This window comes from Anguilla anguilla, chromosome 1 (genome assembly GCF_013347855.1).
Source record: "Anguilla anguilla isolate fAngAng1 chromosome 1, fAngAng1.pri, whole genome shotgun sequence".
Lineage (NCBI taxonomy): Eukaryota > Metazoa > Chordata > Actinopteri > Anguilliformes > Anguillidae > Anguilla > Anguilla anguilla.
The window spans coordinates 30,115,854-30,141,821 of NC_049201.1; the positions used below are offsets into that span (position 1 = coordinate 30,115,854).

The window sequence follows — 25,968 nt, forward strand, 5'->3', positions numbered from 1 at the left end:
TCTGCAAGAATAGCATCCCACAAGATGATTTTATTCTTACAAGATCTCTTTTATTAGTAGCAGAGTGCATTGAAATGAATGAGGCAAGGACATTTTTGCAAATTATATTTAATCATTAGTCATTCACTTAATTGAAACATAAAATTAACTCATCTAATTTCAACCTTAATTCTTTTTGAAATGAACGTTATATGTCTGAACTGCCGTACTCTAAATGAGTGGTCAAAAATGCTGCTGTTGCTGACTGAACTTTTGAAACATAAATGAACCATTTCTGCCCTGGCAGACTGTAATGTGAGAGCAATAACATAGCAAAGTTGCTCACTCTTGAAACCAAAATTAGTATTTATATATATTATAACAGTGAAAAGAAAAAGAAAATCATAACGTGCCATTGATAGATCGTGTTCTGTGAATGTTGACTGAGCTGAATTCATTCTCAGAAGCAGACTGCTTCACTACATACGCAATATATACACATTTAATTTTTTGTATTGTTGAATAGAAGCCATTCAATTCTATGGTTTTCATAGCTATATCTGTGTTATCAGTATTATTGCGGGAGCAGATTGCGCTGTTTATATACATAGGGGTTCGCGGAGCCTCATTTCCCCCACTTGTCATAGGTGCTGACAGGATGATCCTTCAGCTGGTGTGGAATTTGTCTCGTTCTGTTCCAGTTAGCTGTGTGTAGCTGGGGAGGGTTGGGTCTCTGTCTGTGGCACAGTGCTAGTGAGACAGATTGAGTAACAGTTGGCCATAAAAACTGACTGGGAAAATAATTATCGTTCCTAGAGGAAGAGGGTCTGTGTGTAAAAATGCTGACAGCTTGTTGGTGGGAAGTGGTCCAGCGCTGAGCCCACCTCCAGAAACTATGAGATGCTTCACAAAAAAAAGGGTCTAGACTTCTCAAAAGTGATTGGTCAAGAAGTTGTTTGACTGAACAGAATTTTCCGTTAGCTCCGACCTTCAGAATCAGACCACCCCCCCCCCCCCCGACCCCCAAACCCTGTCCTGTCCAGGGTGTAGCTTGGTTAGCTGACAGCGCTACACGGTGTAAGTACTTTAGTGATGGGAGAGTGAACCCAATGATGGGTGGAGGTACCATGTGTGGTCACTGACTGGTTTGAACCCGTAGACTAACTGATGCTCTGTCAAGTAAAACCGTAGATTTCATTAAAATCAACTGGGACACTGATGCCATGTAAGCTGCTACCTCCACATTGCAGTCAATGACTGTCACATGGCTTACCGGATTTCAACACGTCTTGTTTTTTTTTGTTTTTTTGAGAACAAACAGATACCACAGAAGCTACAGTTTTGACATATTCAGGAGCGTGGAAAACATTTTCATATTTTAAAAGTGGGCTGCTGACAGCAAGGGACTTTAGAAAGCTCTTAATGGCTATGGTTACATGCACAGCAATACCCAGGTTATTATTGCAAGTAATCAGTTTAAGCAATTAAGCATTTACATGGTTCAGAATAATACAGTTTCTCTAATAACCAGGTTTACATGGATTCTTTTAAAGCTAAGGTCTGCGTAACTGACGTGATAACCCACTCATGCAGTTTCATTAAGCATGAAGAGAGCTGCTTCATCTGTCCAAAAATGATTTGCAATTAATAACTGCACCAGCACTCATCACACCACTGTATGTTGCTGTTCGAAATCTTGCTTTGAGTTCACTGCGTCTGGTGGCCTTTCCCATGCCCAGTCGGAAACAAATGTGACTAATGGCCTGATTTACTAGGACATTTTAGCAGTTGAGAAATCAGTAACATAACCAGTGATTGGTTATGGGGTTTGTTTTGCACCAATCATTGGTTATGTTATTAGTTTTGGGTGTGCTAAAAGGTTTTGCATATGCTAAACTTCTTATTAAATCAAGATGTTTACATGCGCCAAAAAATCGAAAGATTGAGGAAAAAGTCTAGGTCTCTTAATCAAGTCATGGTTACACCAATTTTTACCTTACTCCCATTTTACAGTGCCCTGTTCGCACGACAACTTCTATTTTCAGAGTATTGTCTTAATCGGGTTGAGATCCAGTTATTGGTGTGCATGTAAGCGTAGCCACTGATTGCGACACTGCGTTACCCCTGCCTGGCTGAACAACACGAGGCTTACACTGCAGAGAGAGAAGCGTCGGATCGCACTCTAAGCTGAAGCCTCGTAGCAGGGTTCGTTTCAGGAGAGCGTAAACGCCGAAGTTCTGCAGTGCAGCTGGCGTGGCGGGATTTGTCTCATTATCATTTCTGTCAGGGCACCTGCCTAAAATGGGATTTATTGATACACGGCATGCAGTAATGCCCCACTAAATATTTTATTTAATAAGGGAGTTCCGTGTTGAATAATAATCCCAGAAGCACTTTGGCTTGTCGCATGAAGGACTGGTCTGCGTTCCAAGCCGGCATCCTGCATCCTGGCGTCTGCTGCCGCCGTCGTCGTCCGGGTTACCAGTTAAAGCTGTTCCCTGTGGTTAGACTGATGGAGGAGCCCTGCGTTGCGGGAGATCTTCCTGGCTCACGCCTGTGACCGCGGCCTCTTCGCCCCTCGAGTTAAGCCAGATTTGACCCCGGCATCTGGGTCCTGCTGGAAGGGGAGAGGAGAAGACGGATCAGCCCAAAATCCGCCAGAGCGCCCTCGACAGCAGCCGAGATCTGGCAACCCCCACCATTACCATCCCGCTCCTCACGAGGCATTTGCCCGCACGACCCCTTATCCCCGCACCCGACAGACATGGAGCCAGCATTCTGTCACTTTTTCACGTGGCCTGTCAAAGACCCCCCTCAAACCCCCCTCCCCCCCCCTTCCCTCGCCCTTTGCGCAGGGCTGCCAGTTTCGTCCTCAGCAGACCCGCTTAGTGTCAACCTCGGTGCTAAAGAGCCTTAAGGAAGTAGGGCTGCAAATGAAGGCCAGCATCCCTGCCATATTTATGCTTTCCTTTTTTTAAAATTCAAGATAATTAAAATGGCTGAGAAGGAGGTTGAGGTATCAGAGCGGAGATGAGTCATTCCACATCCCTAACATAAAGCTGCATAAATCGCAAACGGGGGTTTCTCCCGTGGAACCAGTTCACTCAGGGTCCTATTACCCAGCTTCTTTCTTTCTTTCTTTCTTTCTTTTTTTTGCTCCAATTATCCTGTCCAGCCACTGGAATTTATTTGTATTGCTCTCTGCCATAAAATTATAACTTTGTGCGATAATTTTTTCGCTGGATGTGGTCCCACCCAAGGTTAATGGCGTACCCTGGCTTTCAGCCGTCCAGAGAGATGTCCGCGAGCCGCCCGCCGGAAGCGGCCCCCCCGCTCGTAAAAAGCGCGTCCAGCGGAGAGCAGCGGCCGAAATTATGGCCGGGTGCAAACCAATTAATATTCGAGGTGTCTCTTCTCAAACAAAAGCTCATTAAAATGCTTTCCCCCCCACCCCTTTCTCCCTGATCGCACAGTTATTCTAAGAGGAGTGTCTCGCACCCAATATCCGAGGACGCCGCGGACCACGAGCCGGGTTACGGTCTCCCGCCTGCTTCGTTATAAACGGCTCCCAGTCTAAAACCCATTAATGGTAAAAAATAAATAAATAAATAAAAAAGTTAACGACTCCCAACAAGAGCAGCGTGCTGTTTTATTTATTTATTTCTCCTCCAGATGGGAAAGGGCTCTCCCGAACAAACAGCACGTTTATATGCTCAGGAGAAGGGTATCGACAGCCTGTTGCCTTTAAGTAACGCTTAGCTTCCTCGGGAACGCCGAAAAACAGAGAAACGGTATTATTTATTTATCGCCACCGCGTTAGCGCAGTGACTGCGTTTTCATATGCCAGGCGCGCTGGCCTTTGGAGTATAATTGGTGCATTGTGAATCAGTCTGCGAATCGGTGAATCTAATTATTTTAAATTATCATTGGTATCAATGCAAAAAAAAAACAAAAACATTTTGCTTATTTTTAAAAGTCTTGTCCAGTCCTGTCTACCGTAAATGTTGTCACGCCGCAACAACTAATAAAACAGATTTTTCAAAACGTAACTCAACCGTGTGGTGTTGGAGAACGGAAAAAAAAGAATGTTTTTGTTGTTCCAGAAAGTAAATTATTCCCTCTCATCATTGAAATGAGGAAATGTCTGGGGGGTTGAGCAGACTTGAGTGACCTGTATAATGTAGAGTAAGCTCGTAAACTCAAAATATACTGTATGTCGATTGGCAGCCATTTAAACTATGACAAAGGAGTACTTGCAGTACAGTAATACTAGTTGCAGCTGCTGTTATACTCCTTTTCTGCGAGGTCTTTCAGTACGTACATTTCTTTAAAAGTCATCCAATCATAAAATGTTATAGCTTTGCATTAATACAAAACAGAATGTTTATGTGAAATGGACTTACAGAATGAATTATAATATATGAATGTTCTTTTCCCCCTTACTGCACATAAATTTAAAATGGGCTTTTTTTTCTTTCTTTTTTTGTACCCATTTTAAGTTTTTTCTACTGGACCGTTCCCTCAAGCTTGTCACTGCAGATTTAATATGTATCATTTTCTTCTCACGGTGGTGCAGTAGGTAGCACTGTCGCCTTACTGTAAGAAGGTTGTGGGTTCAAATCCCTTTCTGTGTGCATGTTCTCTCCGTGTCCGCGTGGGATTTCTCCCGGTACTCTGCGTTCCTCCCACAGATAGGGAGCAGATAGATGCAGGTAGGCTAATTGTAGACTCTAAATTGCCCATAGGTATGAGTGCGTGAGTGAATGGTGAGTGTGCCCTGCGATAGATTGGCGGCCTGTCCAGGGCTTATTCCTGCCATCCATTATTTATACCTGCTTATTCTGGGCAGGGTCATGGGGGGTGCTGAGCCTATCTCAGCGTGCATTAGGCGAGAGGCAGGAATACACCCTGGACAGGCTGCCAATCAATCGCAGGGCACACACACCATTTACTCCCCATTCACTCGCGCACACTCATACCTATGGGCAATTTAGAGTCTCCAATACCTGCATGTCTTTGGATTGTGGAGGGAAACCGGAGTAATACATATATTTATGTAATACCTAAATTTTGTTACCTTAAACCTTCCACTGCATTGTGGTAGAACGTCTCTGGGTATTCTCAAGCCAGAGTGAGAATGAACACTCTTATGTTAATGTACTGAGTATGTTAAATAAATGAGTATCTGTTTTTTTCGCAATCCTTTCACCACGTCTGTTTTACTGTGTAATGTTGATGACCATGTCATAGCTGAGTGGATTCCGCGAATGCTTAAAGGCGTGTGTAGCAATTTGTGTGACGGGCTGACAGGTGTCAGAACGCACCGAAGTGAGTGATCGCCTGACGTCTTTCTGCGCACTTATTCTGAAGTTCTGTCTTTTAGTTTTTTTTTCCCCCCCTAACAGTCTATTGATAGGAGCATTAGGCTGGCCCCTGTGATGGGTTGGGTTTACCACGTGTCAATCACCGACTAATCAAAGTCTCTGTGGCCAAATACAGTGATTATTCCGGATCAGATCAGCAAGGCGCTGATAACGCATGATAGCTACACCTGTTTTGGGTTCTGGTTTCTCTCTCTCTCTCTCTCTCTCTCTCTCTCACTCACTCACTCACTCACTCACTCTCTCTCTCCCTCTCATTCACTCACTTGCTCACTCTCTTACTCACTATTGTATTGTTACTCTGTATGCCACACTTATATCTCTGTAGTTCTAACTGGACGTTGGCCAGCGGTCTGCACATTTGACCTTGCGGTCATGACACGTCCTTTACCCTATGTAGGGGAAGGATTTTTTTTCCAGAATAATCTTCCAGCAAAATGACCAGAATAAACATTTTCCAGCATGCACAGATGGGTAAAAAAACAAAAAAAAAAAAGCTCATATTTCCCTGTCGAAGGCCGCCCGTCGCCCCCTGTCGTCGGTTCTGTGGGCCGCGCCAGCTTTCCTTTCGCTGCGCTGCCAAGGCTGCCTCCACCCCCTCACCTAGCGCCCTTTGGCTAAACTCAGCCCCACTGAGGCAGCTTCAGACAGACGGGGGCAAGCGTCCGACCATATGCAGACACCTGGCAAAGGGACCGTATATGTTTGGAACGTTCCACTGGGAAGTAAAAATTGGGGGGGGGGGGGGGGGGGGGGGGGGGGGGGGGATCCCCGCGGAATAAAGCTATCAGGAGCGCAGCAGCGGCTCAGTGGGACGGCTTCTATCCTTGCAGGGATTTGCGAGGGAGTGGGAGGCTGACTGGGAGGGGGTGGGGTGGGGGGGGAGGGGGGGTGGAGTTACGGAGAAAGCAGTAAACTGCGTTTTGGAATTAAGACGAGAGGAAAGGGAGGACGGCTTTAATCTATTTTTCTTTTCGTCTGACTTCCCCCCCCCCCCCCCCCCCCCCCTCCTCTCCGAGCGCGTCGTGATCCGCGTAAGCGCCGCGAATCTAACGCGAGTTCAAAAGGCACGTTTAATCACAGCTTTTTAAAAAAAAATAAAAGAAGAAAAAAAGCACGGAGGGCAAAAAAAAAAAAAAAAAAAAACGTATGAAGCGGAAACCAAAGTGATGTCTGTATTAAAAAAAAAAAAAAAAAAAAAAAAACGATTTTTTTTTTCTTTCTCTGTTTCTGTGAGCCAAGCGAGGCGGCTTTGAACCTCGCTTTGGCGCGCGCGCGAGATAAGGGGCGGCACTTCCATGCTCCTCTCACCCCTGCCACGTCCTCTCTCCCCCTGCCCCCCCCCCCCCCACCCCCCCCCCCCCTTCTCTTCCCGCAGATCCACATCATCGACTTCGACGATGAGAATAACATCATCAATAAGAACGTCCTCCTGCACCAGGCCGGGGAGATATGGCACATCGGCACCAGCCCCGCCGACAAAAGCGTGCTGACGACGTGCTACAACAAAAGTAAGTGCGTCTTCACAGCTTCGGACCCGCCTTTCGCGCGCTGTAACGACGATCCCCCTCGGTGTCGTTTCCCTGAGTGGCGTTAGCGGGTTCTTGACCCCCCCCCCCCCCCCCCCCCCCCGCCACAGCCTTCATTTGCACTCGAAAGGAACCCGGAACGTTCCGCAGCCCACCGCCCCTGCCGCACGGCAGTTGATGCACGCTGGCAATTACGCCGCGACACCGCCGCATTTTGGCGCCCCCCCCCCCCCCCCCCGTTTTGCCCCGCAGACGCCAAGAGACAATTAAAAAGACTCCAAAAAAAAAAAAAAAAAAAAAAAAAGCACGGAGAAATTATTTGCGATGAAATGTAATTAATTTTCGGTTTATTAGGCGTTCGTTTAGTGACGGGCCAAGGCCTCGGCTCCTGGGCGGGTAATTTCGGGAGAGAGAAAAGCCGGGGGAGAAGAAGGAGCGAGGAGGTGCATTCTCTCTTCCCGGCGGCTGATCGCATTGAGTCTGATGAATGATATGTCGGAGTCGAAAAAAAGGAAGTTCAAAAAAAGGAACGTAATTACCGTGACATTCAATCTAATGAAGCAGCTGAAGTCAGAGACACGGAGAGGCTGTGAATGTGCCCCCAAATTACCCACAATGCTCTGTGCCGCGGAGGGCCATTGACGATGCGTCCTCTGCCGGTGCACTCCAGTGCGCTCTACAAATTCTTGGGGAGGGGAGGAGGGGAGGAGGGGAGGGGAGGGGAGGGGAGGGTGGTTGAAGTGCTCCTGCAATTTGGTTCCCTAGTCGAGCCTGTCAGGAGCCGGCAATGTTTTTGATTGCTCTCAGGTCAGATGTGCGGAATTCCAGCACGCCTCCACACACGCCTGCACGCCAGACAGTAGCCTCACAGTTTTTGACAGAGGAATCCACCCACTTATACTTCTGTTTGGGTAAACTGTGTCAAAATGTGTTCCCTGAAAATTGAGCAAAATATGTTGGTATCACTAAATTGTGGATTCCAGGCATATTTAAAAACATTTTTTAAAATTTTTTATTAACATATACCAACACATTCCAGCATTGCTTGTCAGTTATGAAAGGGTAAAGTACCATATGTATTTTACAGAATTGCCAATTGCCAGCCGCCCCCCCCCCACCCATACAAATCCAGCCCAGTATAATACTGTGATCAAATCACTACAGATATGCCACACCCCACCTGCACTTAAAGAACGAATCCTCGCTTTAAGAAAAGAGGCAAAGCATCGTACGGCTAGCCGTGGGAATGGGAAGCTCAGTGCCTGGAGGTCTGTGTTTCCCTCCGCTGTATTTGTTAGCAGGGAGGTGTGGGCTGCGACCTCGGGATACGAGACAGCAGACTGAGAGAGCCGGCCACTAGGGGGCAGTGTTCACCGCCGTCCTACTGGGGGGGGGGGGGGGGGGAACTCCGGCACATGTCATCTCCAGTCTGCATGCCTGAGTTGACGTGGAGACGGCTCCCCTGGAAACGGTCAAGGGGGGTGGGGGGTGGGGGGGCATTAATCATCAGCACCTCTGCTCACCTCTTTCTCCCCCTTGCCCCAATCTACTTAAGGTCACTCCCCCCCCCCACGCACACACACAGACACAATGCTTGCACCCAATCGCATATACTCCCCGTAAATATAACGTGCCATTGTTTGAACGATATAGGCTATTAAATTAGCGATGCTCTTGAGTATTCTAAATCATCTCAGTTGTTTAAAACGTGCAGGTGCTAAAGTGAATGCCATTGCACCTGAGCAGATGGTAAAAAACATGTCAGCCATTGTCTGGATTAGAAAATATGTACTTTTTTTTTTACCGAAATGCAATAAATCATAACTTTAATTAGACGCGGGGGCTGTTCTTCTGTAATTGTTTTTTTTTACTTTACCTGTGTGAGGGCATCCTGCATTTTCAACGAGATGCAATATTTCTTCTCGGTCCGAGTTACGTTCAAGCCCAGCGGTCACCAACCCTGTTCCTGGAGATCTACCATCCTGTAGGTTTTCATTTCAACCCTAATTTGGCACACCGGACTCTACTAATTGGCAGCTGAACAAGGTCTCTAGCCGTTGAACGACGAGTTGCTTTGCTAAGGTGGGAGTGAAAGCCTACAAGGCCGGTAGATCTCCAGGAACAGAGAGTTTGGTTACCACTGTTCCAGCTCCTCAGCTGGCAGTGCTGGATTTTTAGCTGGGTTAGCCTTGCAGTTTAACACTCCAGATGCTAGACTGCTGTCGAAGCAACGAGAGGCAGAACGTGGTTATCGCGATTCGGCCAACGGGAAAACGGCCCAACGACGACTAACGCGGCGAAGAAGGGACACCGGTAGGGGCTCGCTGACGGCGGCCATTTCGCGGTTTTTTTTAAAAGCGCCTTTGCGGGGCGTGTTGTTATGTTTTCCCGCCGTGCGCTGCACACGTGAACCCGTAGCGCTAACCCCCGCCGTTGCTCCCTGTGCCTCCCCTAGCCTCCGACTGTAAGGTGACGGGCTGCGCGGCCGTGTGGAGGATGCCCGCTGAATGGGAATCAGGCAGCCACGAATCCCCAGACGATTCATCAAACAGCCCACAGACTCTGGAGCTCCTCTGTCACCTTGACAACACAGCCCACGGCAACACGGCCTGGTACGATCCTCGCTATCGATTCAATACCCCCCCCCCCCCCCCCCCCCCCCGCCCTTCCACCACCACCTCTTCTCCCTCCCTCCCTCCCTCCTTCCCTCCCTCCCTCTCTCTTTTTCCTTCACCTACAGCGGTGTCTGCACGAGGCCGGGATGTGTTTGCCTGCATTTGTTTTTCCATAGGATGCTATCGACCGACCTACATACTGCAGAGCTTAGCCGGTGCGCTAACCTTCTTCTGAGCCGCGGGGGTAATATACCGCCGGCGTCTGGGTTTGAGGGGGAAATAAAGAAACGCTCAACGACGCTTAATCGCTTCGCGGCCGGCTGTTCGAAGGCCGTCACAAAAGCACCCTGTCTTCGGAGAGAACGTCTCGGCAGGGCTGGCGAACTGTAAAGAGCTCGCCATTTATTCCCTTAAAATAAAATACGATATAGTAAAATCTAATACAAAATAGTGGACGGGGAAAAATGAATGTGTGACATTTTTTTTTGAAAAAGTGAATTTTATTCAGGGTTAAAGTTTGCGCAATGGGTTCAAGTTATGTGGCTGTGAATATCTATCCATGAATACATCATGATCTGTATCATAGAGGTTTTGGGGGGGGGTGGAAAGTTCAGATGCACTACACCCCCCCACTCCTCCTCCCACCTACCACCTGGTTGTTTTGGTCCCGGTGCATCTGCCGCTGGCGACAGACTCCGCCCCCCAGGCTCTGACAGGCGCCACGGGAGCCGTCGCGTCTCTTTTAGGCCCGCGTGCCTCGCACCTGTTCGGGTCGCGTCCCTCCCCCCCCCACCCCCCCCACCCCCCACCGTCGCTCCCTGGGGGGGGGGAAGTGTTTTTGGGCGTTCCCAGCTCACCTGGTGGAGGGTGACAGACGGCACAGACGCGGCCTGAAGCCACGCCGTCAGTCGTCTAGCCGCGCCGTCGCCCGAGCGCTCGACGCGGCGCATCTGCCACTCCGGGAGAGCCGGAGAGGGCTCTTCAGAGCCCCGCGAGGCGGCAGGAAGTGACTGACAGGAAGCGGCGGCGGCGCCCCCCCCTCCCAGAAACGCCTCCTCCTCGCCCCTGCTCGCTGAAGACCGAGGACGGGGGAGAGGAGAACAGAAAGGATTGCGCTTCCTTTATAGTCTCCTTTTTATTTTCATCATTTCCTTTTCCTCGGAGCTGCCTCGGTTTCGTGGCAGGCCTAGTGGGTAGGGATGGTGATGTTTCACAGATCGAGCGATTGCGTAATGCGCTCGATTCCCAATCGATTCCTAGCACGGGGAAGAATCTATTTTTCGAACGAGTCTTGGCCAGACGGCAGCACCATTCGTAGAGAAAATGCACGCGTAACAACGCACGTCAGTACTCAAGTTGTTCCATCATAATAAAGTCATAATGCTTAGCCCATTGTGTCAATAAACATAGCCAGTGTGAGATATGATGCAAAGAATTTTATTCTCAGCTCAATAAATATTGTGCGCCAACACAACCAATATACAATGGCTTGGCTGAATGCTGAATTCTGGTTGGCTGGGACATCTGCATCATTTTCCAAAAAAGTTTGAGTAGGCATGCATCTGAGGAGTAATTCATCATACCGTTTCTCCTACCCATTCCTACTAGAAGGTGTGTCTCAGAGCGTCGAAACCCAAAGGTACGCGGGCCTCCGAGGTAGAGCCGCGGGATTTTTGTTTGTTTCCCAGATGCTTCCTGGTCGAGGAGTGAGAGGGCTCTGGGGGTCGAACGGTGGAAATGAATGACAGCGGAGCCAGCACCTCCATCCCCTCCTCCAGGGCTGCAGAGCTCTCGGGGGGCCAGGGCTCGAGACGTGACCGCGGGCACGTAGCGGCTCCGCTGTGTTTGAGGTCCGCGGTCGCGTCGCTAACGGTTTTCTGCCCGACCGTCCCATAGCTCTGATGACGGGACTCTAGCCAGGTGTTTTTTTTGAGGGTCCTGTTTTTTGGAGCTCGCTCCCATACCATGCACCACCTCATCTCACCCCAATCCCACCAAACCTCAAATCTCGCCCCACGCCATGCCACCGCACCCCACCCCACCCAACCCCACCCCACGCCAATCAGGCGCAGGTGTAAGGTTGGGAGAATATAAAGGGCTGCAGCAAAAGTTTCTTTTTTGGGGGGGTGGGGTGGGGGCTGGTTAGTACTGAGGAAAAACAGTGTAATTGTGGTGCGATTTGCGCGCGGTAGGGGTGTGGTGACGAATCGATGTGAACCCAAGACGGGGGAGCTGAGGAAAAGCGCGTTATATAGGTCAGTCGATACTCTCGGTAATGATGGAATAATCTCTGCGGGGTGCCGCACGCAGCCAGTCTTTCGACGCGTCTCAAAATTGTACACGTTTACCTCGGAAGGGTGGCCGCATCTCCTCCTTTCCCTCCTCCCGCCGACCGTCCCAGTTTGGGAGGGGTGTTTTTTTTCCTTCAGACAAGAACCCGAAAGCCAAGCGCAAAGCACACGCGATAGACTTTGCTTTCCTGTCACAAGGGTGCTTATTTCTTTAAAGCTTGTAAAGCCCTGCCATTTCCCCCCCCCCCATTTGCGAGGAGCCTGGCGCGTACGTGGGTACCCCGTTAATCACCGCTGAATGCAAAGCACCACGGGAATCTTCGGAATCAGTCAAGGGAAGTTTGAATTATAAGTTCCGCCGACTAAGTTTGAATAATGCAGGACCTTAAAAGCGCTACCGGGCTGAGTCATATTTACATATTTGCTTATTTCCGGGAGTCCTACCTACTCGTGTTCTTCAAGGACAAATGCACAACTTTCTTATATTTTATAATAAGATTGATAAGAAAAAAGCAAGAGGCTCCTTACAAGAATTGATACTTTTGGGAGGGCCACTCTTATACATTTCAAAAAATGAATAAATTGAATTTGGGATCATGGGCCAAACTACCGAGCTTGAATCCCGACCGAGGGCCTTTCTATGTGGAGTTTGCTGGTTCTCCCCGTGTCTGTGTATGGGTTTTTCCACCAGGTACCACGGTCCAAACACATGCAGTAGGCTAATTGAGGACTCTAAATGATCGTGTGAGTGTATGGGCCCTGCGATGGATTGACTGCCTTTCCATGGTGTATTCATAACTCTCACTCACTGCATGCTGGGATATGCTCCCCCCTCCCCCCCGCGACCCTGACCAGGAGTAAGCGATTTAGAAATGTATGGATGGATGGATCCTGGGCTGTATGCTGGAAATGAACTTGAGATCGGGGCTGGGTCGAGCGACGTCCATGCACGTTTCTCACCCAACACCAGTGGGGAGGTATTACAGGGCCAATGACCTCCAGCACCTTTGGGGGCGGCAGGAAAATCTGTCTCTCTCTAAGCCTGCAAATTTGTACCGTACATGAATGTTTTTGTCTTACTCTCCTCTTCCTTTTTCAGAAACAAATTGTAGACTCGGGAAAGATCCTAAAGAACCTCAAAGGACTGGCTTGTATGCATGCATGTGCACAAGAATAAGAGAGGTGTGTGTATGTGTTTGTATGTGTATATGTGTGTGTGTGTGTGTGTGTGTATTTGTAAGGTACCAGCAGCAGAGGTAAAAACACTGTTCTGCCCTACCTGTTGGGAGTATGCGAATGAGGGAACCCAGGTCCGCACTGGACGGGAACGCTGTGGCACATACTGCAGCTCTGCCTCTCTCTCTCTCTCTCGTGTCTTCCAGCGTTTTGTGGGAGCCCATGGGCGACGGCAAGAGGCTGATCTCGCTGGCCGATAACCACGTTCTGCTGTGGGACCTTCAGGAGAGCTCCACCAAGTCGGCGGTGAGATATCCCGCTTATCAGATAATGAGGCGGCTCTATCGGGCCTGCGCCGGGCCTCGGGGGCTTATCAGCGGCACCTCCTCCCTAAGTGAAATATCGCTCGCCGCTACAGCCGGGTCCGCGTCTGCCGCCGGGGCTTCAAAGGCTCAGCGGGGATTGATTCGCTCCTCCGAGGCTAGCGACGCTAGCGATTACCATTAGAGCTTCCCGCATCAGTCTTCCTGCGAGTACCGTTAGCGCGCTAGCGGCAGCGCGCGCTGTAGCGCCCGGACGGCGCCCAAAAAAAGATACTCTCGGTCGAGTCGCCTTTTTATTCCCCTGTCGTCCTCTCAGCGCTCTGTCCATGCAGCTCAGCCGTTACGTAGGAGCAGGGAAACGCGTTAAACACGTTTACGTGTGTTACTTAATGTTCCCCTTGCCATTTGTCCCGGCGAGAGGTCGACCGTGATTCGACACGACGGGAGCCTTTGCTCGTATGTCGAAGCGAGCTCGGCGTTAGCTCTGTTTCAGCTTTGGGGCCTGCGCCAAGCAGAGGCTGTTAAAATGGCCACCTCTGTTTAATGAATTCATTCTGTTGTTAGATTTTTGTTATACGACGGCCGGCCACTATTTCTGTCCGTACCCCTGCATGTTTGCAGCAGAAAATGGCGGGTGCCTGCGCCTCCCCTGCGCTGCGCGCGGACACGTTGACAACGGCTGCCCGGCAACGCTGCTAATAACTTTGAACTTGTGTCAGTGGTAGCCGATGCCTACCGCTTCAAGTTTCCACATTCATAGTTACTATTGTTATTATTATATCGTTATGATTTCTTAATATTTTAATGTTTACAATGATCAAATTGTTACATATTATCATTTATATATTAATTTATTATTTATTATCATTATTTTTACAGGTTTCATGTCTGGCTCCATGTTGGCTCCATGTCACTCTGTCTCTCTCTCATACACACACTCACACATGCACGCACACACACACACACGCACACACGCGCACACACACACACACACAAACACACACACACAGTGTGTGTTCCTGTGCAGCATGTGCTTTGGCTGTCTGTTGCTTTCTGGCTCACGCTGTATCTGAAGTAATGAGAGTCTACCCAGCGTGTGTAATAAGGGCTCGATCGATACGGTTCTGCTGTGAATTCTGGGCCTGGCCCGTCTCCAGCAGGCTCTATAGGAGCGAGAGAGAGAGAAGCAGGACAGCCTGCATACACAATGGCTCCTAAACGCCGAGGCTTAGCACCGCAAAGCAAAGACGTCTTTTCCTTCCTCCTTCCAGAAATCGCCAGTCAGTCTTACAGAAATCGTGAGGAGAAGCAGCTGCAACTTTGTCCTCAGATATGTAGCGGGAAACAAGCGGAAGCGTCTGAACTGAGGTTCGAAGTTCTGGTTTACCGTGACGTCTAACGCCCCCGCCGCCCCCTCCCGTGTTTGCGCAGTTTCGTTTTCATGAGCAGGCCCTCGTTTAGCGGTTAGCGCTCCGGGGAGGTGCCTTGCCAAACCGCGCAAACGGCGTGCTAAACGAGTTAGGGCTTCTGGGTAAAGTCGATGGAAGAGTTTGCTTTTCGCAGACAGTTTAATTCTGAGGTGGTGCTGATCCCCAAACGACCTTCCCAGCTTCGCAGGGCAATTGATGAGCTATTGTCAGTTTGTCTGTTACTCTGCCGATCTGCTCAACAGGGGGACGTCCAAGGTTTCGCAGCGTAAATGTGAACAGTTTACTGAGCATCAAAGTGCAAAGCTTTTGAGAACGTTTTTCTTTATGGCTTGCGGAAGGAAAATTGTTTTGGATGAATTCACAAATTATGAATGAATTCACATTTCTGTAAACAGTGCAAACTTTTGCTGTTTTTTTTTTTTTTTTTTACCTCAGTTAATTTGTAAAATAAACTATATACTATACTAAACCATATATACCTACAGTGAGATAGTCAGGGTTTAGACAGACACCTGCACTATATACTACTCTAGCAAGCTATAGGATGATATTTTAGAATCAGAGCCCCCGCTTGATCCAAAGTAGTTGAAAGCTGTTGAAAATATCTTTAAAATAGTAGATTCTTTTTGGTGAGAGGTTCTGGAGATCATCTTAAAAAGCTTCATGTTCATGTTTTTCAGAAATTATGTCACTTAAAAAAAACTGGTCCCGGATCAGAATCTGCTTTCCAATCAAAGTGGTTAGGGCTTGAATTGGGGTTTAAACAGCGGATACTGGGACTTGATGTCATTGGGGCCATTTTTATGCTACTTTATCGATGGTGTTCCACACTTGTGACACAACTGAGGGTACCTTGTGATTACTTGAAAAGTTCTTGAATTCCTGGTGTAGGATAGTGTAGGAACCCTGTCTCTAACCTATGTTATTATTCATACCATGTCAGAGTAAAGTGCAGCCTCATGGTGTTGGTCAAAATGGACACACTAAAGGTTTTTAGGAGTCTAACCAAGGGCACCCAACACTTGTGAACCATTCAAAAGACATGGGGGCAACATAGCTGAGGTTGTCTGACAGTCGGAGGGTTGCCGGTTCGATCCCCCGCCCTGGGCGTGTCGAAGTGTCCCTGAGCAAGACACCTAACCCCTAATTGCCCCCAACGAGCTGATTGGTACCTTGCATGGCAGCCTTTCACCGTTGGTGTGTGAGTGTGTGTGTGAATGGGTGAATGAGAGGCATCAATTGTAAAGCGCTTTGGATGAAAGCGCTATATAAATGCAGTCCATTTACCATTTACCAAGACATCTCAAGGTTTCCAGTTGGTTCAATAACAGTCCTTCAATCTGCCTGTCACTTGTTCTCAATGTTCAGATATTTCAGGAAGAGCGCAATTATACAAACATTTTTAAAGACATCAAGTATCAAGACAAAATATTTGTTGTCTTTTTGTTGTATTTGGTTGTTGCTGCGGTCCAAGTACCGCAATGCCATAAATAACTGCAATTGCTTTTTCCAGTTTTGCTCATCCAGTGAATTTAATGGTATGTATGTGCAGACATTGTGTTGCAGTGGTTAAAAGGCTGGAGATGAAAACCTAGCATTCCACCCTATGCATCATCCCCCAATTCGGCAAGATACTGTGCATAGCCCAAGCCTTACCATTGGATTGCAATTTAAATTGGATTGCATTTCTCTTTTTTGTCAAAGAAGGTATGCAATATAAACCTCCCTAAAATAGTACATCTCGCAATGACATTTTAATACACACAGTGCTCTTAACAAGAAAAAAAACTGTCACAAGGTGCTCCAGAGATCACAATTCATCTAATTTTTTTATGAGATTGGCCAAAGGGAACAGGTTACTGCCTTATGATAAGCTAGCCCATAAAGATTTCTTTCTGAGAAAATAAACAATGCTTATCTGCCTAAAGTATTGTTATTTGCTTAGCAAAAAGGATAATATTAACAACAATAAAACCATCCAGATATCTGACTTATATTCTAAGTATGCTGAGTGTACTGTATAGTGTATAATATTAGCATACATTAGAAACTATGTCAGTCTTCACATGCCTTATGAACCCAAATCTCTTCTGCTTCTGCTGCTGATGCTACTGCTGGGCTGTTGGATGGCTCATTCAGTCAAGGCGCCACGCTGTGGTGCACGGATGAGCCTCGTGGCCTCGGGTCAAATCTGGACCGTGCCAGTGCCGACTGTGGCCGGTAGCTCCATAGGTCGATGTGTAATTGGCAATTGCATCACCCAGGGGGTGGGAGGGATTGGTCGGTTAGGGGTCCATTGATTCATCGATATCTAGCAACCCCCACCACAGCTGTATATTAAAGGTCTTCCTCCGACTCCACTCTGTGCAAGCTCAGCTGTAGTCCGCAGCGTGAACAGAAGTAGTTTGTGAAACTATGAGTTTTGGAGGAGAATTGTGTACGTGAGCACCCTCCTGAATTAACAGTGGGCTATATAATGTTTGAGACAAAGACTACAGTTTACTACTAATATTATTAATGATAATAACAATAATAATACGAATTTGAATATGATTGTACACCCAGATCGCCAGCTCGGCCACTCTGGAGGGGAAGGGGCAGCTGAAGTTCACGTCAGGAAAGTGGAGCCCCCACCATAACTGCACACAGCTGGTCACTGCTAACGACACGGCCATCCGGGGCTGGGACCTCCGCAGCATGAGGTACAGCAGAGCTCGCAGCGTCTGTCCGTCCGCTCACTTCATCTGGCTCTGTCCTTCTGTGTATGCTTTATATGCCAGCACACAGGCATACACACGCAAATACAAGATGTTTGTACTAACGCTGGTGCACATTCACGCTCGGGTACATACTTACAAGCATGCATGGAATCGCATGTACTCACGCAGCACACACACAGCTAGATTCAAGGCTAGATGCCCACACCTTAGCACAGTTCCATTTCTCACACGGTAAAGTGTACCCAGAGTAAATTTGTCCCTGCTTTTTTTCTGAAGCCCCTGCCCTTTTTGTGGTCAGCGTCCACTTCCTCATTTATTTCTTTATTTATTTATGTTTTTACTTGTGAAATGTTTTTATTATTATTTTACTTGGAGGACAGGTGTATGTCCACAAAAAGAGTCAGTTACGTGTTTTATTGTTAAGGGTGCCCCTCCCCATTCTTAAATTGTTGCACTTTGAGAAGCGTTGTTCAGCAGGCACCTCAGAACGAACTACACTGACAAAAAAAAAACGTTGCATCTCAGCATCCCATGTTTTCCAGCCCAACTATCCTCCTGTGTGCGCTGTGAATAAAGCCTTCCTCTGTATTTGCCTTGTCTTTCCTGACCAGCAGAGAAAGAGGTATGCATGATGAAACCGCTTGTAAAAGCAGTATCCTCAGTACTTTTTTAGCTCAGCGAATGCATTCCCGGCGAAAATTTGCATATCTATGGTCGTTATCTCCAGGCTAGCTAGCTACACGTCAATGGCCTATCCTTTTGTAGCCTAGGCCATTACTGAAGTAAAACAGCTAATGCAGCACAACTAGCTTACTTTCAGTGGCGGCTGGTGAGCTGAAAATAGACAGGGCAGAAGACCTTGCTTTAAACTGATCATTGGTCTCAAGCTATTTTCATTAATTTTCTTTAATTAACATGTGTGCCAATGATCTGAATAATACATTTCAGATACATCTACAGCTTCTTCACACCATGTTTGGGAGATTAAACAATAAATTAAACTGAGAAAAATCACTTAGTTTTAATCACTAAGTTCACTCAACAAAAAAATATACACGCAGTAGTTACTCTGGTAACTGCCGAGTTACCTTTCCACACAACCTGCAGCAAAGGCTAACTAACAACACCTGCACTTCAAAATCATGTAAAGAATGAAGAGTACTTACAGCAAGTGCCATAATGTTTGGAATTATGATGTTCTTTATTGATTTGGCTCTGTTCTCCACAATTTTAGATTTGTAGTCAAACAAACACGTGTGGTCTCAGCTTTTATTTAAGGGAACTTTTATGTATTTTGGTCTCGCTGTGTAGAAATTACAGCACTTAACTTAATGGTCCCCATTTTAGGGCATCAAAGTTTCGGACAAATGGCGTCACAGGTGTTTCTGGCTAATCGGGTGTGTTCAATTGCTTTCTTAGTGCGAGTATGAGAGAGCTTTTAGTATCTAGTTTTGATTCTAGCCTATTGTTTGTGCCTTTGGAGTCTGTCATTGGCGTTCGTCAGCATGAGGATTAGAGTTGTGTCAAGGAAGCCATTATGAGGCTGAAATATAAGAAAGTCAGAGACATAGGCCGTACCTCAGGCTAACCAAAAGCCACTGTTTAGTACACCATTAAGAAGAAAGAGAGCACCGGTGAGCTCAGAAATCACAGAGCACAACGGCGGTACTTTGACCAATTTGGGCTGCAGAGAAACGCTCAAAACGCTGCAAGTAACTTTTCTTCAGTGTTCCTGCACTCGTCCCTCCGCCCCAAACCCGCATGATCTGTGGGGAGCGAAGACATGCGATTTACCTTAATGAAAGCTGATCAAGAGCAGTAGCTTTTTACGGATTTATTTTTTCATTGCTTTCTCATTCGTACAAAAGATGTGTTGTTGCACTTTGGTCTTTGTGTACAATGCAACAATTGTGCCAGGGACGTACGAGGAGGGCAAAAATCCGCTCGCACTGTACAGGCTGAGGCTGGATGCAGCAATTTTGGTCCACCAGGTTTGTCAGTGCTGTTTGAGATTTTGTCTTAGCCGTTTGCAGATGTGGAGCACATACAAGGAAACTAATTTCTCTACTCCCCGTGTGATCAGCAGTTTTGACTCAAAGATCGATTTGTCCCTGAATTGGTTTGCAAAATTTTCGCAGTGCATTCTTCTGAAACACACTTGGCTCTGACAAAAAAAAAGTACTGCTTTTTTCCTGAATCAAGTCAGGGTTCTAAGGTGCTCCCATTTTACGTATCTGAATTTACATATCTACTCATTTGGATATATAAGTGTGCTCCTAAATTTTTAAACTGAGGACCACATATGCTCCTTGGAAAAAATGTTAGCATAGAGCCCTGCAAGTCTATTTATTTCTGGTACAAATACATCCTCTTTCATAGTTTTGTTTTTAGCAAGCTAAATTAATCTGTTTTTTTATAGAGGAGATCTTATTTAAACAAATTTTGCAGCTGATTCATTGCTTAAGTGAATACCTGGTTAAATCTACAACTTTCACAGTACATGGCAATTGGCTGCCTTGGCACTATCTCCCTATTGTGTGCTTGTTTTCCCCGAGACTGCCTAAAGTAACCTATACAGTGATATGCAAAAGTTTGGTCACCCCTGGTCAAATTGCATGTTTTGTTGAATCTCTAAGAGCAAAAACTACTGTTATATATTTTTTTTCTATCTGTTAAATTAAGCAAATCAAATGTAATCGTGCATTAAAATTAACATAAATCTTTCATGTTTGCAGTAAGTGTGTTCCCTGCGCAGGGAAGCTTCATTTCACTTGTGCGTTTCCAGGGATGGACCCGAATTAGATGGTGGTTGTGTCAGTAAAGCGAGCGGAATCGTGCTTGTGGGTAGCGCAGCGCGTTTAAAATACATGTGAATGCATTAAAATGCATAAGCGCAGGAACACCCTGAGAAAAGCGTTTCTGAGGCGCGCGGTGGCGAAAGGTCAGGTGGCGCTAAAGGAATGATAATCGCTACCGCTATCGATTACTGCGAAGAAGCAGAGGGGGTCACGGGGAAACTAGCCGGGGAGTGAGTGGGTGGGGGGGGCGGGGGGGGGCGGGGGGTTGCGTTAGAAAACGTGACCTGGGCAGAACCGCTCCGGTCGCAACGTACAGACGAGGTTAAAAATAACGGAACTAAACCGCCATGAGTCGTAAACGGGGTTTGTGTTCTCAGCGCAGAAATCCACCTCCCCTGCGTGCGTGATGGCGGAGAGCGAACGTCGAGGCCGACTTCACCTTCTGTGCCACGCCTTGGCGGCCTGCAGGGACGCAGCTGGATTGAAGGGGCATGAGGGGCGGGGGGGGGGGGGGGGGGGGGGGGGGGGGGGGGGGTGGGGAGGGGGGGGTGTCGGGGGGGTTTGGAGAGGGGGCCGGGGGGGGGGGGGGGTGACAGCAGCATCAGGGCACGGTCCGCTGCACCCCAGACATTTCTAGCAGCGTCTGTCCTCCCCGCCAGCCCCCGTGGTAGCCCGAAAGGTCGCGGGGCCCTGAAGTCGTCCCCAGACCTGGCAGACTCTTAATATTAAAAAGCACAAGGATTGAAAGCGCAGCTCACTGCTCATATAAAAAATCTTTGGGGAAAAAAAAATCGGACTTTTTAAAAATTAATTTTTTTTTTTTTGCATTGAACATGATGAATATGTGCGCACATACAGTATATGTGCACTTTAGTGCATTTTTATTCATGAAATGAGTGTAATGAGACCATAAAATTAAATGATCATAAATGATTGAATTTGCCCTTTCAAAAAGGATTCATTTTGGATTCACGCTATTCAGCGGTGGCTGGTTTATTATGGGCGCGTCTTCTACGCTTTGCCGACCCCCTTGACTCTGCGGTTCGGCGGCTGAGCAGCGGCAGGCGAGCGTGCCGCCTGTGGGGCCGGCGCAGGCAGAAACCGCATGCCTGACGCGCTGAAGGGGTCTCACCTGGGACGACAAAGATGGGGGACCCACGCCGTCCTACGCCCTCCTGTGTCTCCCCCAGGATTGGAGGTCACCTGGCAGCACGAAGTATTGATTTTAGTCTACAGGCTATCGCAGAGCAAATTTGGCGGGAGATTACGATCGTTACCTAGGACGGGGGGGGTGGGGAGCCATGGGGGAAGAAGTTTGAAATTACAGACCGGGGGTGGGGGAACATGCACTTTTTCTTTATTGTTGGAGATGAAGAAAAAGTTCCCCGGACTTCTGTGGTCGTTCACCGGTGATGACCATCTCCAAACGCACCTCTCGTAAATATTTCCCGTTATTGACCGATTTTTTAAATGTTGTGGCGGCCGCGCTGATATTTTGGTGGCGCGCCACGGGGAAATGCCGCCCGCCCTCCCTCCCTGGGTTTTGCTGTAGCCAATTAGCCGCTGCCTGACACAGCTACATTTAACACCCGTGCAGTCAGGATTCAATCCCGTACCGTCGGCTTCCTCTCTCTGAAAGGTCCAGCTCCCGCCGTTCGGCTGCCTGGATCATTAAGGGTCTCCACGGCAACCTATTGTCAGACTATTTAGGGCCAAACTCCCTTTGTGTCCTTTGGTTTTATTTATTTGTACAATTTTTCTGCACTGTATAGATCCACATTTCTTCTCCAAGCCACACGACATTCACAAGGTATGTTTTCCCATCAATGGAAAGTCGTCTGGCATGTTACCTTAATGGAAAAGTAAGAGGAGGTGTATTGTACTGTACTTAAGGGGCAGCCCAAGCTCTGGGTACTGTGCCACGATGCACACAAAACAGTGTTTTCCTTGTTTCTGCTTCACGCTTGTCTAGAAGCAGCAGCAACAAAAGCCTATGTCAGTATGATCAGCTTGTGAAGAGAAGGAAGCTTTGAAATATAGCAAACAATATTCCATTCCCAGTTCATTCCCAAAAAGTTGAGTTAATGCCCCAATATGCAAATATGACCATAAACTGTTATTATTAAGTGACAAGGAACACTGCAAATGTTATTCAGTTGTATTATTTCAGTTAAAAAATCAATTTGAATTGTGGACGGTCATGTTAATTTCATTGGGAAAGCCAGATACAACATATTTCAATATTTAAATTCTTAAAATGTTATCCACATGTATCCTTGATGTTTTTCATGGCTAAATGATAACAGCGATGTTACAAGTAAATGCGATTGCGACATGCTCGTGGTAACGTTGAGCATGTGACAATCTTCTTGAAATATTTCACGTTAGCTGGGTAGTCGCGTCATATTTGATTCTTTGATCCCTCCCACCGCGGTCCTTGTGCTGCTCTCCCCTGAAGCTGCTTTGTATGCTCGACCGCACTGCTGCCGAGGACCTTCGTGTCAGTTTTGCCTGCTTAGTCACGCCGGCGTCCTTAACGGCAAAGAGGTCATCGGTGTGGTCAAGACGCAGGTGACCAGAGGACCTCTGGAGCCGGTCCAGCTGTCTGTCACATTTCACTGACAGCGTCCCAAGTGCACCTTATTAACCTCCTGTGCCCTCTGTATATAATAAGAACCCAAGCCGGGCTATTCAGAACACCTCTGGCCGAAAGGACACATTAGCATTTCTGATAGTTTAACACCCAGAGAGAAGGGAGGCGTCGGCTCGTTTGACGTCATACCGCCATTTGTGGTTTTTTTTCTTCTTCCTCCGTGGCAAAGAATGCAAAACAGCTTCCTCGGGCTTTCAGTTTATTTAATTATCTTTCGAGGAGTTTTATGCTTTCGATCAAAAACCTCTATGGGGTCTTACAAATGCGCTGGGTTTTTGTATATGTGTGTGCATTTGTGAGCGTTTGTATGTATGTGTGTGTGTGTGTTTGTGAGTGTGAATGTATGTGTGCGGTTGTGCATGTGTATGTATGTACAGAGGAGCCATAGCTGTTAAATGGCTGAGCTGAGAAACAGTGCCATTCTGTTTATGCACTATTTTAAGATTCTGGCCACGTCTGCCATCAGATTTTTTTATTTTATTTAAATCACTCAGAAGCTTGGTTTGAACTGGCGTTCCACAAGGGGCGAGACCCATCAGCCCTCAAATCCGATAAGAGCCCCCACTCCCACAGCTGTACAGCGATGGCCCCGCCTTCTCCCTGGCACCCATCGTGGAACTGTAACCCCGCCGAAATCCAACATTAGGCCTCCTCCCACAGCCCCTCCGGAGTCCAGCACGAAATTGTATCTCACTCCGCCATCTCTCATCGTGGAACGACGTAACTTCTGTTCCCCGGCGATCGCGACTTTTAGGTTCTCCGGCTCCAAAGCAGGGGGGCCAGGGCATATTGCCTTTGGTGTGAGTTATTACCGCTATTTATCAGAACGGGATGTCATTCCGAGGCACAGCAAAAAAAAGCTGTGTTTTCAGGTGTCCCGGCAGCTATATAAAATAAAAATGAACACCGATTTCTACAAGTTGGGCACACTGACCGGTTGCCGCGGTGAGTGCCCTGCCATACCTGCGACATGGAAACAGCCAATGACAATCACATTTTTATACTGGACAATGGGGGCATAAAAACTCCTACGTTAGAGTATTGACTCAAACCCCAAAGCATGATTGATAGTAGCCATATTTACTTTCTATCAGAGTTGTGAGCATAGCTGAACTAACATTCAGGACACTGAGGCCGTGACCTTAGTAGTTTATATATAGATTAACCAAAAACCATGAATCTACAATGAAAATCTTTGGTTTACTGGCAGCCATGCTATTACTCCAAAACATTATTAACAACAACTCCTCATAAGTTCCTGGTTAGTTAAAATCATTTCCCAATTTATGATCAGCCAACCAGCAGGCAGTTTCAGACAACCTGACTTTTGTACATCATTTGGAAATGTAATGAGAAATTTGGAATGTAATGAGAATACAACAACAATTTGCGAAAAAATGAGATACAAGAGGTGAAGTTAGCTGCATAGCTAGATATGTTAGCTAGACTTGTCTTTTCGTTCGACTCACTTAGTACTGTAATGCATATTTGTGGGAAGCTCCTTTCATTTAAATGCATTCTTTATCATTTCACATGCAAACCCCACACATTGTCTCATGGAAGAAGACCTCTTTTAAATGAATGTTTTAAGCAGCTGATGAATACACTCCAGAACGGATATGTTGATAGATAGATCTAAATTGATAGAATACTTTAAATTTTTCTAGCAGCATATAACATTAACACTTACAGACTTTGAAAACCAACAAACTGTAGAAGGGTGGGGGGTAAATGAATAAATACACATACAAAATACAAACATTTAGGCCTATTAAATAAATATGGAATATTATGCACCTATCCAGACATACTGAATGTTAGCTCCCTTACTGTACTGTATGTTTGTTGGTCAGATAAACTTTAGCCAAATAAGTACAATAGTATAATTTATTTAACAATGTTAAATAATTTTAAAAACTTATTTGTGAACAAAATTTTCTAAACTAAATAATGTCAATAATAGTAATTATTGTTATTATTATTATTGTGTGTGTGTGTGTGTGTGTGTGTGTGTGCATGTGTGTGTCACCACAACAGACCCACCCTTTAGTTCCTATAGCAGAACCTCAGCACTCAAATACTGTCTAGTTTACTAGTTTACTTTATCTATGGTGGCTATGTACTACCTAGCAAGACATTTTTTTTGACAAGCTGTCATATGTTGGTAATGTTAGATAAAACGTAAGACAGCATCTCCTTGTACTTGCATTGGCAGTATGCATTCATGTGCTGAAATACGACTTTCCAACTCGGAAACTTCAGATGAACACCAGTCAAAGTCGTATAATAACAATTACAATCAAAAGGCTAGAATCAAAACTAGATACTGAATGCTCTCTTATATCTGCACTAAGGAAGCAATTGAACACACCAGACTAATCAAACAACTATGACGTCATTTGTCCCAAACGTGAATTTGTTTCCCAGCTGATTGTTGTCTTCACGCAGGAAATTTCTAATCTTTGCAAGTTTTGCAAATCAATACAGACATCTCTCAAAACTAAATTGAAGTTCTCAATCAATATACCTGCATTTTCAGAATGCACCACACATTTTCCTGAAAAACACCTTCGTCTTCAGCTTTCCATAAAATCCACCATGCAAAATAATAGGTTTGGTTTAAATCTCCAAATTTTTTGTTGGGTCAGTCGGCCAGCAAAATGTTGGTATCCAACAAGAAGCCTAAACAACTCTGTATCAGGTTTAAGACAAGTTTATTAAAGTCGATTAAATAAACAGACAAGATATGGCAATTAGAATGACAAATAGAAACCATGCACTCACTAATGAATGTAGGCTCACTACTTGTAATTAACTAGAAAGAAGACATCAACCCAGACATTAATTTGAAATTACCAGGAGAGAGAGAGAGCAAGAGAATAAGAGAGAGAGTGCAGTAAGATAAACCTTGTCAGAGAATTACCCTCCTCCAGCTTCTGTGACAGGGAAAATAGAAAATTGGGTTTTCTGTACGTTACAATCACCAGTCACTTAGCAGAAACTCTTATCCAGAGCAAGGTACAGTGGGGAACATTAGTGTTGCTCCCAAGAATACAAGCATGTGGCATCAGGC

General features: G+C 46.6%; 1 protein-coding gene across 1 annotated transcript in view; it reads left to right on the forward strand.

Moving 5' to 3' along the window:
- Positions 1–25,968, forward strand: part of eipr1 (EARP complex and GARP complex interacting protein 1) — a 34,866-nt gene that overhangs the window by 1,674 nt on the left and 7,224 nt on the right. Inside the window, exons 3-6 of the mRNA XM_035408990.1 lie at positions 6,739–6,871; positions 9,345–9,501; positions 13,178–13,277; positions 17,290–17,426. Of these exons, the coding sequence (XP_035264881.1) occupies positions 6,739–6,871; positions 9,345–9,501; positions 13,178–13,277; positions 17,290–17,426 (527 nt within the window). The remainder of the gene's footprint in view (positions 1–6,738; positions 6,872–9,344; positions 9,502–13,177; positions 13,278–17,289; positions 17,427–25,968) is intronic.